Source organism: Conger conger, chromosome 3 (assembly GCF_963514075.1).
Source record: "Conger conger chromosome 3, fConCon1.1, whole genome shotgun sequence".
Classification (NCBI taxonomy): domain Eukaryota; kingdom Metazoa; phylum Chordata; class Actinopteri; order Anguilliformes; family Congridae; genus Conger; species Conger conger.
The window spans coordinates 40,714,620-40,730,603 of NC_083762.1; the positions used below are offsets into that span (position 1 = coordinate 40,714,620).

At 40.2% G+C, this 15,984-nt stretch overlaps 1 protein-coding gene across 2 annotated transcripts in view; it reads right to left on the reverse strand.

The window, feature by feature from the left end:
• Positions 1–418: 418 nt before the first annotated feature.
• Positions 419–15,984, reverse strand: part of LOC133124012 (plakophilin-4-like) — a 131,198-nt gene continuing 115,632 nt past the window's right edge. For both annotated transcript variants that reach the window (XM_061234811.1, XM_061234812.1), the window contains exons 13-22: positions 14,472–14,589; positions 12,300–12,491; positions 11,166–11,339; positions 9,467–9,617; positions 8,377–8,569; positions 7,020–7,104; positions 6,813–6,930; positions 6,457–6,588; positions 4,101–4,174; positions 419–3,056 (exon numbers count right to left, since the gene is read on the reverse strand). In XM_061234811.1, the coding sequence (XP_061090795.1) occupies positions 2,814–3,056; positions 4,101–4,174; positions 6,457–6,588; positions 6,813–6,930; positions 7,020–7,104; positions 8,377–8,569; positions 9,467–9,617; positions 11,166–11,339; positions 12,300–12,491; positions 14,472–14,589 (1,480 nt within the window). In that variant the 3' untranslated portion in view covers positions 419–2,813. The remainder of the gene's footprint in view (positions 3,057–4,100; positions 4,175–6,456; positions 6,589–6,812; positions 6,931–7,019; positions 7,105–8,376; positions 8,570–9,466; positions 9,618–11,165; positions 11,340–12,299; positions 12,492–14,471; positions 14,590–15,984) is intronic.

The following is a 15,984-nucleotide window of genomic DNA, read 5'->3' on the forward strand; positions in this document are numbered from 1 at the left end:
TAATATATAAAATGCATTATGCATAATCGGACAGAAAATATATAAATATACTATTATATATATATATATAGAAGTATATATTGACAATGTGCTTACTACAGCTTGATGGTTGGTGCTTACGACAACAACCATGAAGAGAACCAATCACGAAAGGAGGGCTGGAAATGTGATGTGTGGGCAGAGAATGTTCTGGAACAAAATGCTACTGTCCAATGGCTGTACCATTAGTGGCAGTTGTTACCATGAAAGCATTTTGGGACTCATGAAAGGACAGAAGACAGTTAGCAATTATCAAGATTTCTCTGAAAATATTAACAAATGACAGCGATACTGATAAGTTGAAACATATTCCGTTTGCATATTCCTGTGGAAGAGAAAAGGGAAAAGAAGATAAGGAGAAGAGGAGTTTAAAAAGAAATTCACGGACCAAATGTTCACATTTATTTCTGTTCATGTGCATAGAAAATGGCAGTGGACCATACCATGAGTGACGCAGGATAGAAAATTGAAAAATAAAGAAAATATCTCTGATATGTCACAAAATGTCTGCAATCAAACCATTTCTTAAAAAAAAACATACAGTAAGTGTTATGTTGTTACTTTTCAATGCTTATGTAATGATAGCAATTTTTTCCATCTTAATTTCTCTATACATTTATATATCTATACTGTTTTAACATGGCACAACTCATGACCAGTGCTGATGGGAGTAGACCAGGTGATATTATCCTCTGTATTTACAATAAAATGAAAGGTATGTATAAGACTCCATGGCACACACAATATTAATTACAGCAATAAAACAAGAAGGGGACACAGACTGAATCTTCTGTACAAGTAGACATCTGTAGAACCTTTTCACAGATTTGAAATCTTCTGTTTTGGCAAACATACATAATCTGATTCTCCTGCAGTTTTTTTCATCACATGACAGATACCCTCATTGTGCTATATCACAGTTATGGGTTAAAAAGTAAAATGCTGCCATCTTGCCAAGTTAAGGGCTCTATTTTGAGGAGGCAAAGGTGGTCGGCAGACACATAGCCACAAGGCCGAAAACTGCTGCAGCCTCTAAAGGTGTGGAGAAAGGGTGCCCAGAGCTGGGTTCAAGTAACATTGGTTTTGGATTCAAATACCTTTATGTGCTCCATTGATCTTGCCTGGTGCAGTTTAGCCTGCAAGGAGGAGCAGATTGGCAGGGCTTACACTTCAAATAAATTCATTTGTTCCACTATACCAGGTAAGCTTAGTGAAATGCAGAAAACTATTTGAATCCAAAAATGCTTTTTCAACCCAGGTCTGAGGGTGACTGGCCTTACAAGCTTTCCACATTTCCTTTAAATGAAGGAATCAGAGAATATTTCCTATCCTGCGTTAATGTAGCACATGCCTTTCTGACTCTTTCTCACTAGTCTCATGCTCAAGCTGTCTATTGCCCTTAGTGTGGTACAATATTAATATTCCAGTATTTCAACTAAATAACTACAGAAAAAGGTATTTGAATTAGATTTATTAAATATATGCTGAATTTAACCAGTAATGTTACATAGTGATAATAAATAACATAAATAACAATGATAATCATAAAAATATTCATAATAATTGTTATTTCTATGTAAATGGTACACTCTTGTAAACATCTTTATGTGCTTTTTAATTCGGTTTAGAACTTTGTTCTCATAACAAACACATGCAGGTATTCTTAAAATGAGGGCTGTGATCTTAGCATATCCCCTAAACTGTCCAGTCATCTGAAAGGAATATTAAGCATTTTGTTCATTAGCATGACTGCTGCTGAGAGCGGATTGATTAAGTTTTGAAAGGGTCTTGATGCAGCACACCTTGCAGAGTGTGCAAACTGCGGTTGTGATCCATTCTGGTTGTGGTCACCTCTCAAGATATCCCACAGCTGCAAAAATTATTTCTGGGAGACCGGGCCCAAGGTACTTTCCTTCCCTCACTTAGGCGTGGAAGGCAGCTGCTGCAGGCCGATCAGTGGGTTCAGCATAGCCAACCAGAAATTATGTGTACGTGCTTCTTCCTTCATGTATTTTTAGCAAATATATATGTAGCTGTTCTACTGAGCTAGCCTGCTTGGTAATCTGCCGCTATTACTGTAGTTCTCTCATTGAAAAATGTGCTGCCTTCCAGGTGTCACTGAGGGAAGGAAAGCACGTTGGTCAGGGACCGGGGGGAGGTTCCCCTGCAAATTACGTGACCTGGGGAAAATTCCCCGCACTTTTCGGTTTGTTAATTTGTGACCGTTTGTCAATTCGCGACAGGATAATATGAAATTCTAAACTACATTTCTGCCTGTAGTGCTGATTGCCAATTCGCAGGTACCAGGGGAGCGGGTGACAAACTCCAAGAGACCCTTGACCTTCCAGGAGAGCTGGGATACCTGACCTGTGAAGGAGGTATGGAGCTATGGGCATAACTGACAACCACACGAGATGCGTGGTGTTTGGCATCACAATCCATCCGCAGTAAGTCGACAGAATCAATCAATCTCGTATGAATGGCAACATTAAGCAATGCAATTTCTGTAGCCCTTTCTCCTACGTGCAAGAGAATCCGTGACACAAATCTCACGTACTAGCAAGGGGATATGTGCATCCTCAAAACAGAACCCCCAGTGTCTCCAAATAAAAACACACAGCATGACTCAATCTTCTTTTAAACAAAAACGAAAAAAAATGCCAAAAAATCATACTCCTTTTTTCTCATGTTATCTTGCCACTGCCCCGGTCTCAAATTCACTTAGACACACGTACACGTAAAAGTTCATGGAAGAGTCTGTTGTTTCTAAAATTCTATACCCAGGAGTCGGGGGACCCTGGGTACTGCTCTGCTCGGTACGAAGGCCTCCGTGTAGTGGAGTAGAAGTCCACGTAGTTGGTGTTGGATTTGAGCTCATGCTCCTGGGTGCTGTAGTCAGCGGAGGAGGGGAGTTGGACTGTGTCCTGGTAGTAGGAGTCCTCGTACCCTTGCGGAGACTGCAAGTACATTCTGTAGGTGTCGTAGTTCCTTCTGCCCGTCTCGTCAGCGTAGTACAACTGCAGGTGTTAGGGAAGGAGGCTACACTCATTACAAATGAACCAACTGGATGCAAAGGTACAGTTATGCATTTCCGTTTATGGGAGAAGGTGTGTATGTATAGTCAGATGCAAAGGTTTGTCAGCAGCAGAAGACCAATAATTTAAAATAATAAGTCTAATAAATACCTAATAAAGTGCTCACTGAGTCTATGTTTAAATTATTTAGTCAGAAAATCACAATGTATGGAAAGAATGGGACTTAAACACTAGTCCACACTATTAAGCATGAGTATTGTTTCCAGCTCACGTATCGGATTCTCTTCATTTGGCACATAAATTGACAAAACTAATATTAAGATAAACACTTAAATCCACTAAACTTTACTACACAAACGAAACAAAATGGGGTTACTAAGACTGAATGATCTGCACAGCAAACCACAAGCTGCAATAGGCCAAAAATAGCCCAGCACAACCCAACTTCCCACAGGGTTTTCTGTGACAGTCAGCTTCGGTCTAGATTTTCACAAACTTTTGCCCCCGACTGCATGTACAGTATACCTACTCAAAACGTCATGTTAATAATAGATGCTCCCATCCCAAATTTAACTGGGGGAGTTTATCTGCACTTGGGAAACTGCCAGCATACACAATGTTTACAGACACATGTCATTCTCACATCATAAGAATGCAAGGGAATTATATATCAGTAACTCATACATTTTTTTAAGTTTTACTAACTTCAGCTTTTAGTAATATTTTCTGAAAATTTTGGTAGAAGTATACATATTTTAGGGTCTAACTGCTATTTTTCTGAACTATTTGCAAAACAATGGTTCCCACGTGACATGACGTATGTTTTTGTATAATCAGACTGCGTTGCTAAATGTTAAAACAAAGAGCTGACCACAGAAGGCGGAGGAGGGGGAATTGGGCTCTGGGGGCAGGGTTAGGAAGGTTTTGTGGGTGTTTTAGATAAAAACTGAACTAAAATGAGAAAGAGAACGTTGATACGTGTGGGCTGTAAAGGCGGTAAGATTTGGTTCAATACGGTCATCTCACCTGCCCTCTCCGGGACTCCTCTCTTGACGGGGAAGAATAGGTCCCTATGAAATACTGGGATGGCTTTCCTGACCCTAAAAATCAAACAATTACATCAGTCCATCACCCGTTTAACTATATATTGTTCTATAACATGTTAAGATTATTCACATGTAAAACAGACCTATAAAAGCAATATATAAAATAAATTGCACGTAATCACATGGTTTAGCCTCAAGCAGCACATCAGTCACATTAAGGATGACATTTTTTTAAACCTTCAAAAACTTTATAACATGGAGGAAGGGGCGTGCAGGACATTGGTAGTCTGGACTGTAAAAAGAAAAAAAACATGAAACACACTGACATCCAGTGTGTACTGCTATATCACAGCCTAGAAACAAACATTAAGAAAATGAACACCAACAGCACAGACTCGATTAACGGCACACTCCTGTCTGGAATACCATTGCTGTACCTGGGCTATGTTTTAATGGATTTTCAAGGGAGTGGAGCCCTCACAATATCCCGCCAGCAATACTCATTTGTCCACTGTAGTGAACGTTCTATTTTAGTTCATATCTCTGTGGCCATGCATGCTACGGAGTGGTATCGTGTGGTATCTTTAAGAGAACATCGAGACCTTTCTTTGATGCATGTTTGGAGGTGTGGTCACAACAAATTTCCTGCTTCTCTAATATGGCTTCAAAGGAAAGTAAGCTGCTAATCATATAATTAAAATTTTTTATTGTTTCTAGTCTTATGAGCTTTTTTTAAAAATAGGTTTTCACAGCAGTGCGATTCATTTTAACATGCATTATAGCTTTTTAAAATATATGTACACTGTATTGTACATCGGGATAATCTATGTTCATGCGTTTTACTTAACCCTTTAGGAGAGCTTTCCCTGAGCTTCCATAATTATCGAGAGAAGGTCAGAATCAAGCAGAGATCTGTCAGATGAGGATAAGGATCAGGATCAGGATCTAGAGGCAGTGAGGTTAAAGTGAGTGTGGTAGGGTTCTGAAGGATTTCTGAAGAATACATGTGCAGACATAAGGGAAAACTATATACTATTATTTAAATACATTTACATTTAAAAAAATTAATATTTTCTTTTCTGAAAACCATAGGTGTCAAAATGATTGTACATGTAACAATCATTGTAAATAAAAGTTCAATTGACAATAAAGGTTGAGTTAATTTAGTTAATCTCAGTTAAAAGGAACTATATTGTGTCCTTCCATCACTTCCTGTTTCACTAGAGCATAAAAATGGTCAAAACGGAAATTGACCAAAATGGCAGAGATTGGTTGCATCGTGGGGTTACCAAATCCCTTCGGTGGCATGAAGGAAGCTCCTCATACCTACAGTCAAATATGGAGGTGGGTCATTTATGTTTCGGGGATGCTGTGCTGCCAGTGCTCCAAGGGTATATTGATCTTAAATGAGCAAATTCGGTCAGGGAACTATACCACAGCAGACCAATATTCAGCTTCAGCAATCACACGTTCCCCTAATCAACTAATTACATTCACACTACTCATTCTGTCATGCTCATCCAATCACCTGTAAGCACCATCTTGGAGCATCTTTCTTAAACCAACCATCAGACCTTCCCAATGCAGCTCACTGCATGTGTTGCCTGTGTTTACTTGCTTGCTTTGCATAATTGTGCTCACCTTACACCACCCCAGCTACCACCTGTTGTTTGGATCTGCTTCTAGGTACTGAGGGGTTTCTGGTATTCCTCCATTGTGCTCCCTGTTAAATAGGGTAGTGCACTGTAGTGCCTGAAGCAGATCCATTCAGCCCAACCTGAATAACATTGCTTACATATTCATGAAATGCTTATCTAAATATGAATCGAGGCTCAGACTTGGCCGTAGGTGGATTTTCCAGCAGGACAATGATCCCAAACATACATTAAAAAATACACACAGAAAAAAGACGAAAACATGATTCATGCTCTGCAATGGCCATCGCAGTCTCCAGACAAAAACCTGAGGTCTGAACTGAAGAGGGCAGTCCATAAATGCAAACCCAAGAATATCAATGATCTTGAAAAAAATCTGCGTGCTGGAATGGTCAGAAATCCCTCCAAATGTGTTCTCTAGCCTTATCACAATAGGAATTATAGGAAAAGAATCATAGTTGTCATAGCTGTACGTGGTTGCAGAAAGTATTAAACCTGGGGTCTTTGACAAAGCACAGTTTTTTGGGGAAATAACCTTTTTTATTAAAAAAATATCAGACTTTGGTTGATTCAGTTGAATCATGAATAAAGCAGACATGCACCTTCCAAGGCAATATCTTTAACTAACGATGAATGGTCATTGGATTGTTTAAGAACGCTGTTCAGATATACTTGTCTTACCTGTGAACTGAGTCTTATTTGCATTGTTGTCTCCTTGGTAGTTATAAAATTGCATAGAGGACTGCGTTCTTTGATAATCTGAGTGATGTTCCTTTATTCCCAGCATTGCAGGAGAGGAGGTTGCGCTACCAGCTGCAAAAAACATAAAATAATATACAATAAAACTAAATATACATTTTTTATCATTTTATAATTTCACAATTGTACAGAGCCCGGTTTAAACAAAAAATACAAGCATAATTTCTTATAATTCTGTCCAACTAGTCATTACTCACAACTATAGTTTAGTACAATTTTAGTAGTGCACTTTAATAATGACTACATTTCCCATGTACCCCTGAGGGTCCTGAACCCACCTGACTGGTTGACAGGTGACATCTGTAAGGTGCTGGTGGGCAGGGTGGGTTGAGACTTATACCGGTCCCGCTCCAGTGTGGACACAGGCGTGATAAAGTGGTTCTGGTTCCAGCCGTCCTGAGGGAACGGGAACGTGCATAGGGCCGTTATAGCCTTAGCTGAAACTGACGTGAGTCAGTGAGAGTCCCAAGGCACAGCATCCTTACCTTTTTATAGATGGCACGCAGGTCTCTGTACTGCCACAGGGTGTTCAGTACCTGTGCGGCCGCTTTAACCACCTTCATTGAGTACCTAGGACACAACGGAGGGTAACAGAGCTGAAAACTACGTATACCATGAAGCATGTGCATTCAAGTAGAAACCAATTAAATAACAATGTGCGACTGTCTATCAACTGAGAAGGACCATTACCCACCTGATCCAGGTGATTGTGAACAACATTATTGTGAGCATATGGGCCTCTATTCAACTGCAAAGCAGACTGTTCTCATAGTAATTAACCATGAAATTAACTTGTCATTAATATTACATTATTAATATTTGTTAAGTACTAATTCATGTACTGGGGACATGAATATTTCTACATTCGTAAACCATAGGACAAACATAAACAGTTAACCATTAACAAATACATTGTTTTAAGAGCTCTTATGATTCCAATATGAATTGGCTTTTAAGCAATGTACTTGTTAACATACATTATGATGTACAAATACCTTAACAAAGCTATACAGATTAATGTATCAGTAGTTAGTTAATGCCAATTCATGTAACAGTATTGTAAGTGTTACATCAATTCATGATACCATTTTTAATGCTTTTAGGTTTTCTATGGCTAATTTAAAGACATTTAGTTGTATATGGGGTGACATGGCTCATGCAGTAAGAGCAGTAGTCTGGCAGTCGGAGGGTTGCTGGTTCAATCCCCCGCCCAGGCTGTGTCGAAGTGTCCCTGAGCAAGACACCTAACCCCTAAAATACTCCTGACGAGCTGGCCGGTGCCTTGCATGGCAACCAATCGCCGTTGGTGTGAGAGTGTGTGTATGAATGGGTGAATGAGAAGCATCAATTGTACAGCGCTTTGGATAAAGGCGCTATATAAATGCCAACCATTTACCGTTTACCGTATATATTGCTTATGATTTGTATTATGGTTCTAGGTAAGTATAGTTAACTTGTGCTCAAGGCTTTATTGATGTAGTATACACACTTGCTGGTCTGGAAATGTTGTGAGCCAGGTAGGGGACTGTTGCTGCTGTGTCTTCAAGTCACATTGTATTCATGCAGTTCCTTTCACTGTAAGTCACTTTGCTAAACAAATGTAGTGTAATCAGGCCTGGGTCAAATACATAATTGTATTGGATTCAAATAGCTTTCTATGATATATTGAGCATGTATGGTGTATTGTACTGTGTGCAAACCCCACCTTCAGGTCCTCTTGGTTGGCTCAGTTGCACTAGGCAAGCAACCGAGCACAGAGAACTATTTGAATCCAAAACAATTACCCAGGTCTGAGTGTAATACGTAACAGTCTCATTGGTGTCACGCAGTTGAAAGCCGCACCTCTCTCCTCTTCCCTTGGAGATGTTGACAAGCTTGTCGATGCCGCCCGTGTCCGCCAGCGCTTTGGCGTTCTCCATGTTCTTGCTGGTGACCTCATGCAGGGTGCAGCAGATGGCGGCCACCGTCTCGTCAGAGAGCAAGGTGTTGTTTCCTCCTGGGAGCCTGTTCACCAGGTCCCGCATGGCATACTTTCCTGAAAGGACGGGAGAGGAGAGATTTTCACTGTTTTTCAGGTGTCACACAAACACAGGCTGTGGAGCCTATATAGGCTACCGCACGTTTATGTGGGCTGTGGAACAGGTTTTCAACCATTCTCCTCCTTTTTGAACACCTAGCAAGACTCAGCAAAATGCAGTCACAGTGCAACTATCAGTTCAACATACGTATATGTGACTTCAAATACTTCCAAATATCAGATATATTTTGTGGTAAGTTACCTAACTAAGTTACCTTAGTTCTTTGCTGGTTAGCTAAGCAGATGCCTACACCCATAGCAATGTACTTGAGTCACCAAGTAGTTCAAATTTGTGATACAGATGCAGAAACCATTTAAACACCTGGATTTTGTCTAAAAACACCCTGTACATTTAATTTTTCAAATTTTTCAAAGTTAAAAAATTGTAAATTCTTGAGTGGCCAAGTCAATCACCCAATCTGAACTATGACAATATAGCATGCTTTTCATATGCTGAAGAGAAAACTAAATGGGACTAGCCCCCGAAACAATCATGAGCTAAAGATGACCTGGCAGAGCATCACCACAGAAGACACCCAGCAACTGGTGATGTCCATGAATCGCACACTTCAAGCAGTCATTGCATTCAAAGGATATGCAACAAAATACTAAATATGACTACTTTCATTTAATGTTATTGCAGTGTCCCAAACTCATTAAACTTGAAATATCATTGAACTTATTTACTGTATTTGAAATGGAACATTTGACCTATGCTGTGAAGCACTTTGGGGTTCACTGTATGCATGTTCTATATTAATGAAGTATATTATTATGATTATGATTATTATTATTACTATTGTTATCATTATCTATGCAGAAATTAAATGAATATCTGCCGGCATGAAGCCCCACCTATGAGCTCCTTGTTCCTGACATCCAGGGCCATGTTCCTCAGCGCCGTGGCGACGGAACAGACCACACGGTCGTTGTCCATCCGGAGAAGCTCCACCAGGATGGGCAGGCCCTTCTCCTTACGGACCGCAGCCCGGATATACGCCGCAAACTGTGAACACACAGAGCAGAGAATACCAGAGGCACATTCACTGGTTTACACACAGAGTGCACACCGTTTAAGAACATTCTAGAAGGTGAAATTAAAAGATTTCGGATCGAGACATACACCCCACACAGATATCAAACAAAGCTGCGTTTTTTGTCATGTTACTGTGGTTTAAATCAGAAACACACTTTTTGCGGTGTACAGTATGTGCAGGAGTTAGAGATAACTATTGTAATCTTACACTGCAAATCAGACTAAACTCATCGTTTTGTTTTATTGTTATACAGTGGGGACTTGTGACTCGAATACATCAAAATGACTGACAATAAAATCAGAGTTGTTTCAGCAGTTTGGTCACCAGTAGGCTAGTGGTAGCCTAGCAGCTGAAACGCAGAAAGAGCAGTGAGAACACGGCCCACTGGAGTGTAATTCTTCACAAACATGCCAATAAGAAACATTGTCATTAGGAAAGGCACTTCAGGCCATATTTCATTCTATTAATGAAGATGATGATTCAGGACGTGAAATTAAAAGCACTCTATCCACAGATGAGGAATTATATCTCCATGTACTGGACATAATTGCTGGGCGGTATTAATGCAAAAACAATATTGTGCTTGAAATAGATTCAGAGTCTTACTTCCCAATTTAAATTAGCTTGCTATATAATTTGCCAAGATGAGGTACGTGCTTCAAAGTCAGCGGTCGGAGAGAACCCATCTCAGTCCACAAGACTGAAGTCTTAGCTACCCCGTTGCAGGAATATTGAAGATCCTGCCAAGCTATGCCCTCAGCACAACAAACCGCACAATTGTTGTGGATTTAAAGAGAAGTAAGTCCCTTGACGAGAGAAAAGCTTTCTTGAAGTGAAATGGCATATGTTTCCAGTGTTGTGCATCAACAGAACATCTGGCTAAGAACTGTAACATGAGTATTAAATAGAGAATGTGAGAGTGAGCGATACAATTCTGCTTTGCATCCAGGACCTGCTCCTTGGGTTTCAGTAGCAGCTACCCCTGCAAGTGAGCATGGTGGGGAGGGAGAACGCAAGACACCAGCGCCAGCAGTGACATCGGTGTGTACAGAGGTATGTGGTGGAGACCTCAGTGCAAGATCTTGCTAGAAAACTTGTCCATTAAAGTCTACCCAACAGGCCATCACAAGAAGGCAATCAACTTAAGAGTCATACATTTTCATTTAAATTAGCTTGCTACATAATTCACCTAATGCACAAGCCAGTGCTTTTCTGTTATCAGATTTAAACCAGTGCGCCGTGGGCCTCAACATATTTGTGCTTGTTCGTTAAGTGTACAAGCTACTTATAATGATTAAAACACATTTTAACAGGTACAGTGAATGTATCATGTAATCCCCTAACACGATGTGAAGAAACTGTGTGTTACCTATTAATTATTGTGATTGTCATAATGAAAATTGGTTGAGCTCAATGATCAGAGGATTAGGGCTATCCTGATTTTCAGCTCACAGCCCGCCGCTGCTGGGGGATAGGGTTAGGGCGAGGGATACGGTTAGGTGTGGGGAGCAGCATACCTTCCAGTTCCCCGCCGAGAGGTTCTGCAGGGAGCCCGCCGAGCCCTCCAACGTGGCTGGGTTGGAGCTTTCGGCCAGCAGGGTCAGGTACGGCTTCACCACGGCCGGGTGCCACAGCATCTCTGCCCCCTTCGGCGACTTGGAGAACCCAGGGATGGGGCCCACGCCGTCCCACTGAGGACACACGTGCACACGGTTTACCCAGAAAACCTATGGCTGTCCGGAGCCATAGTCCTACTCATCCCACCCTAAACATTGGGTACAATGTCAAACACCTTGTGGGGATAGGTGGAAATGGACTAACAGGCAGGAAATTAATATGAGGGTTGGATTCATAATGATAAGACTGCGGCAGCATCTAGAGCACTGAACTTTAGTTTCGTTATCGCCAAAACCAAAATCTGTGTCTTACCAAGCATTCGTCTGTAATAAAACTAATCTTATTTTTTTAAGTAGATAAGTATCAGTAGAAAATATTATCTTGATTTCAGTTAATGCTTTGCTTGAGAAGTGATATTTTCTCACCCCATTGGCAGATCTTGAAATGAGTCAAAATTTCTCACCTCACTGGCAGTTTTTTCATTTAGCAGAAAAGTAATAGAGATAAGACTTATGATTAGCTTTTTATAGTGTAAGTATTGGGCAGAAAGTCAAATGCCTGGAGATGAGGGGTGGAAACCGCCTGCAGTATCTGGAGCATTGAATTTAAACTTCCATTACAACCAAAACTACAGAATATACACACTGCAAAACGTTACCATCAAGAGTTTTAGTCTTTTAACAACAGCTAGGATCTTATTTTTTCTCTTTAGTGGAAAATATAGTTTCTTTAAAGTTTTACATTTGCTTGACAAGTGAAATGTCCTTAATCCATTGGCAAATCTTGAAATGAGTCAAACTGTGTTACCTCATTGGCAATATTTAAGTAAAAGAAATAAGATTTTAAGTCTCAATATAAGACTAAAATACTTGGTATTTTTAGGTTTTTGCAGTCAATACATAAAGTACCAAAATGTGGATAAGGGCAGACCAACACACAATGTCAAAATGTAAAACTTTTGAAGAAGGAATGAACATTTGCGATTTGCTTAATTTAGCCTTTGCGCTTCCCAGCATGATGAGCAGGAGGCTCACCTGGTCCTCCTGGGATGTCCTTTTCTTCTTCTTCTTCTTCTTGCCCCAGCAGCTGTAGTCGGCCTCCTTGCTGGGAGACTCGCTCGCCAGCAGGCCGTCCAGCTCCTGGGTGCCCAGCAGGCGGGACTGAGTGATCTCCAGCTCCAGGCGGTAGGAGAGGTTCCTCAGCGTGCACACGCAGTTCTCCACAATCTGAGAGAGAACACTCATGACATTACACCGCATTACAGTCATTTAACAGACGCTCTTATCCAGAGCGACGTCCAATATAGTGCAAATCAGAACCGGGGACGTTCTGTGCATTGAAGACCAACTCACATTCAATGGCAGCCTTAGAGCCAATCCACACTCACTGAGCACTTTATTAGGAATACCTGTACACCTACTTATTCGTGCGGTTATCTAATCAGTCAATCATGCGGCAGCAGTGCAATGCATAAAATCATGCATATACAGGTCTGGAGCTTCAGTTAATGTTCACATCAACCATCAGAATGGGGAAAAATGTCAGTGATTTTGAACGTGGGATGATTTTTGGTGCCAGATGGTTGGTTTGAGTATGGATGTAGTGGATAGGCAACAGCAGCAGAAGATAAAAATAAGTCTAATAAATACCTAATAAAGTGCTCACCGAGTGTATAACTATAACAATAACCATGTGAGCATCCACACTGATGAATGACAACGTTCTGCAAATAGCTTCTCGGCTATGTCACCTGCCATTTTGCACATTACACCCTGTAATTTTAGTTGGTTTCCGATTGGCTGTACACGTTTTATCGTTCATGCAGCTGGAAATATTGTATGTCACTGTCATTGTCGTTAATGTTCTGGTGTGGACACAGTCATCCACTTGAGTTAGAATGATTCAAAAAAGTTATCATTCTTGGTGTAGATGGGCCTTTAGAGCATAATAAATCAATCAATCAACCTTTATTTAATTCTCGGAGGACACACTGAGGGAATGAACGATGAGTTAACAGTGATACAACTAATAATAAAAACAAATAAAATAAATACCACAAATATTAAAATATTGCAAGGAGTTTTTAAATAAACAAATTATATAACATTATAAGCATGCATAATTGGGCGAAGACCTCATACTGAGATAACTAGATAAAACATCTGTGCTTTGGAGAAAAAGTCTCAAGTTAAAGAAAAGGACTTTAATCCCATCTGTTTGATGTTTTGAGGCTCGCTTGTGTTCTCCAGATTGATCCGTGTCCTTATGAAACGAGTCACGAGTGCACAGATTGTAGGGTTGGGTTTAATGACGAGTCTCTGTTTCCTTCAGAACAGCAGTAAGAGACTTAATGGGATGAATTACAGTACCTGGTGCTCTTAACTGCTGTCCTATTTAGCGCCTCGTATAGTGCGGCTTACAGGTAGAACCATGGGGTTCTAAACAAGCATACAGAAAGGGTGCCACACATCTCGCATGTACCACATTACAGTGATAATCATCGATAATCAGATAATCTTTTAATTTCACCTAAAAGCTTCCCTAAAATACTAATTACTTAAGATTTCTGAGGTATTTCTTTATTTATTAACCTTTTCCAAGAAACCCCATTGAAGTTAACATCTCCTTTTCAAGAGGGACTTGACATACACTCAGTGAGCACTTTATTAGGTATTTATTCCACTTAATTTTTTGACTTTAGTCTTCTGCTGCTGTAGCCTATCCACTTAGAGGTTTAACGCGAGAGATACGTTCAGAGATACTCTTGTGCATACCACTGTTGTAATGTGTGGTTATGTATGGACCTAGTCCGGCCTTTTTCCTCTGACCTCTCTTATTAACTGTACGTTTTTGGCCACCTACAATCACATTATCTGAAGCTCCTGACCTGTATCTGCATTGCTGCCACATAATTGACTGATTAGATAATTGCATGAATATGTAGGTGCATAGGTGCTCTTAATAAAGTACTCAGTGAGTGTATAGTAAGCAAACGAAAGGAAAATGAATGGAAACAAAGTCACAATTTAAGTTGGCTCTGTAGATGTATGTATGTATGACACTCGCTCTGCTTTATTAAACTATATTCTTATCTTAATATAATGTAATATTTGTTTTCTAAAGTCAGTGTGACAAGCGTAAATATATCTTGACGTGATGAAAGCAGCTGGAATGGAACGGATGAGAGGGGACTATGAGGCGCACACCTTGCTGTCGAAGTCGGAGGTGTTGACGCAGGCCTTGATGATATAGAGCAGGGAGTCTACCAGCCCCTCGCAACAACGCATCTGCTTCCTGGCTTCCTCACCTGCCGAACTCAAGTTCCTGTAAGACACACATACACACACAGACAGGCTGGCTATGTTCCTGCAACACACACACACACACACACACACACACACACGGACTGACTGGCCATGTTCCTGTAACACACACATACACACATGCGTGTGCACACGCACACACACTGTATTTAATGCTATTAAATACAGGACAATAAATGTTGTGCTTGAGCAGGTAAAATAATATTTGTTATATCATGTTAAAATGAATCCTGACCAAAAAACAGCAGATTTATAAAATCACACGGTAAGATAACCTTCAGTTGCCCAATGGAAAATCACCTATAAATGCACTGGCAGTGTCAAAGTGTAGTCATAGTGTTTAATGTCTCTTCCATTAATAGCCCTTTTAAACATATACTCAATTCAAATTGGATCTGGTCAGTTATTTAAGCAGGCAAACCAAAGGTGCTCAACAAAATGAATACTTAGAAGCCCAGCAGACATTCTTTATGAATTAAATAAAATCCAATTCTATGTCCCTGAAACAACTTAAGAAATACAACTGAGTTACTTAGCAACTTGTTAAATATAAACATTGAAATGAACAGCAAACCTTTTCACTGGTGAAATGTATTGACATACTGCACAGTATACACATACGCCTACATACAGTGCCTTCAGAAAGTATTCACTATTTAGCCCCCCCCCTTCCCCCCTTATCCTCCACCCCCTCCCATTGCTGGGAAGCACTTGCAACAACTCAATTACAACAACATTTAGTTGTAAGCTCTATGGAACCATAACTTTACGCCTGCCTTTTATCACCAGCCCAAATAAAGACATCTACCCCTTTTAATTTCAAGATCTGACAGCAACCAGTGAATTTATACCACAAACCCAATCCAGCTCTCCAATCAGAAGACATGAAATGTGAAAAGAATTAGACCTAACATTTTGAAAAATAACTTTTCCATGCAAGTTTCTATTATGTTTTTACACAGCCTGAACTACACCAAAAATGGCATTTCTTTTAAATCATGAATTATTCAAATGTGATTGAGACAAGAGGCATAGGAGAAACAAATGCCCCAAATAATACTTTGCATTTACTTGTACTTGTACTTGTACTTGCTAGGAGAGACAATACGACCTTCTGATACAACATTTGTTCAGCACCTCAGGGCTGCTCACTGCATTGCCAGGCATATTTATTTACAGGTCCCATATCGTACACCTTTCCAGTATTTTATTGTAGGTCCTGACATCCATAAGACATTTGTGTAGCAGAAAATATCTATCTAGTTTTACATGTCCATTCTCCAGCACCTCTCATGAGTTTTACCAAGAACAGGCCGTTTTACTGACTGTGTTATTAATGCTCATTAATATCGTGCTTGGATTTGGATTTATTCCAGCAAAAAGGTGGGCCGTGCTG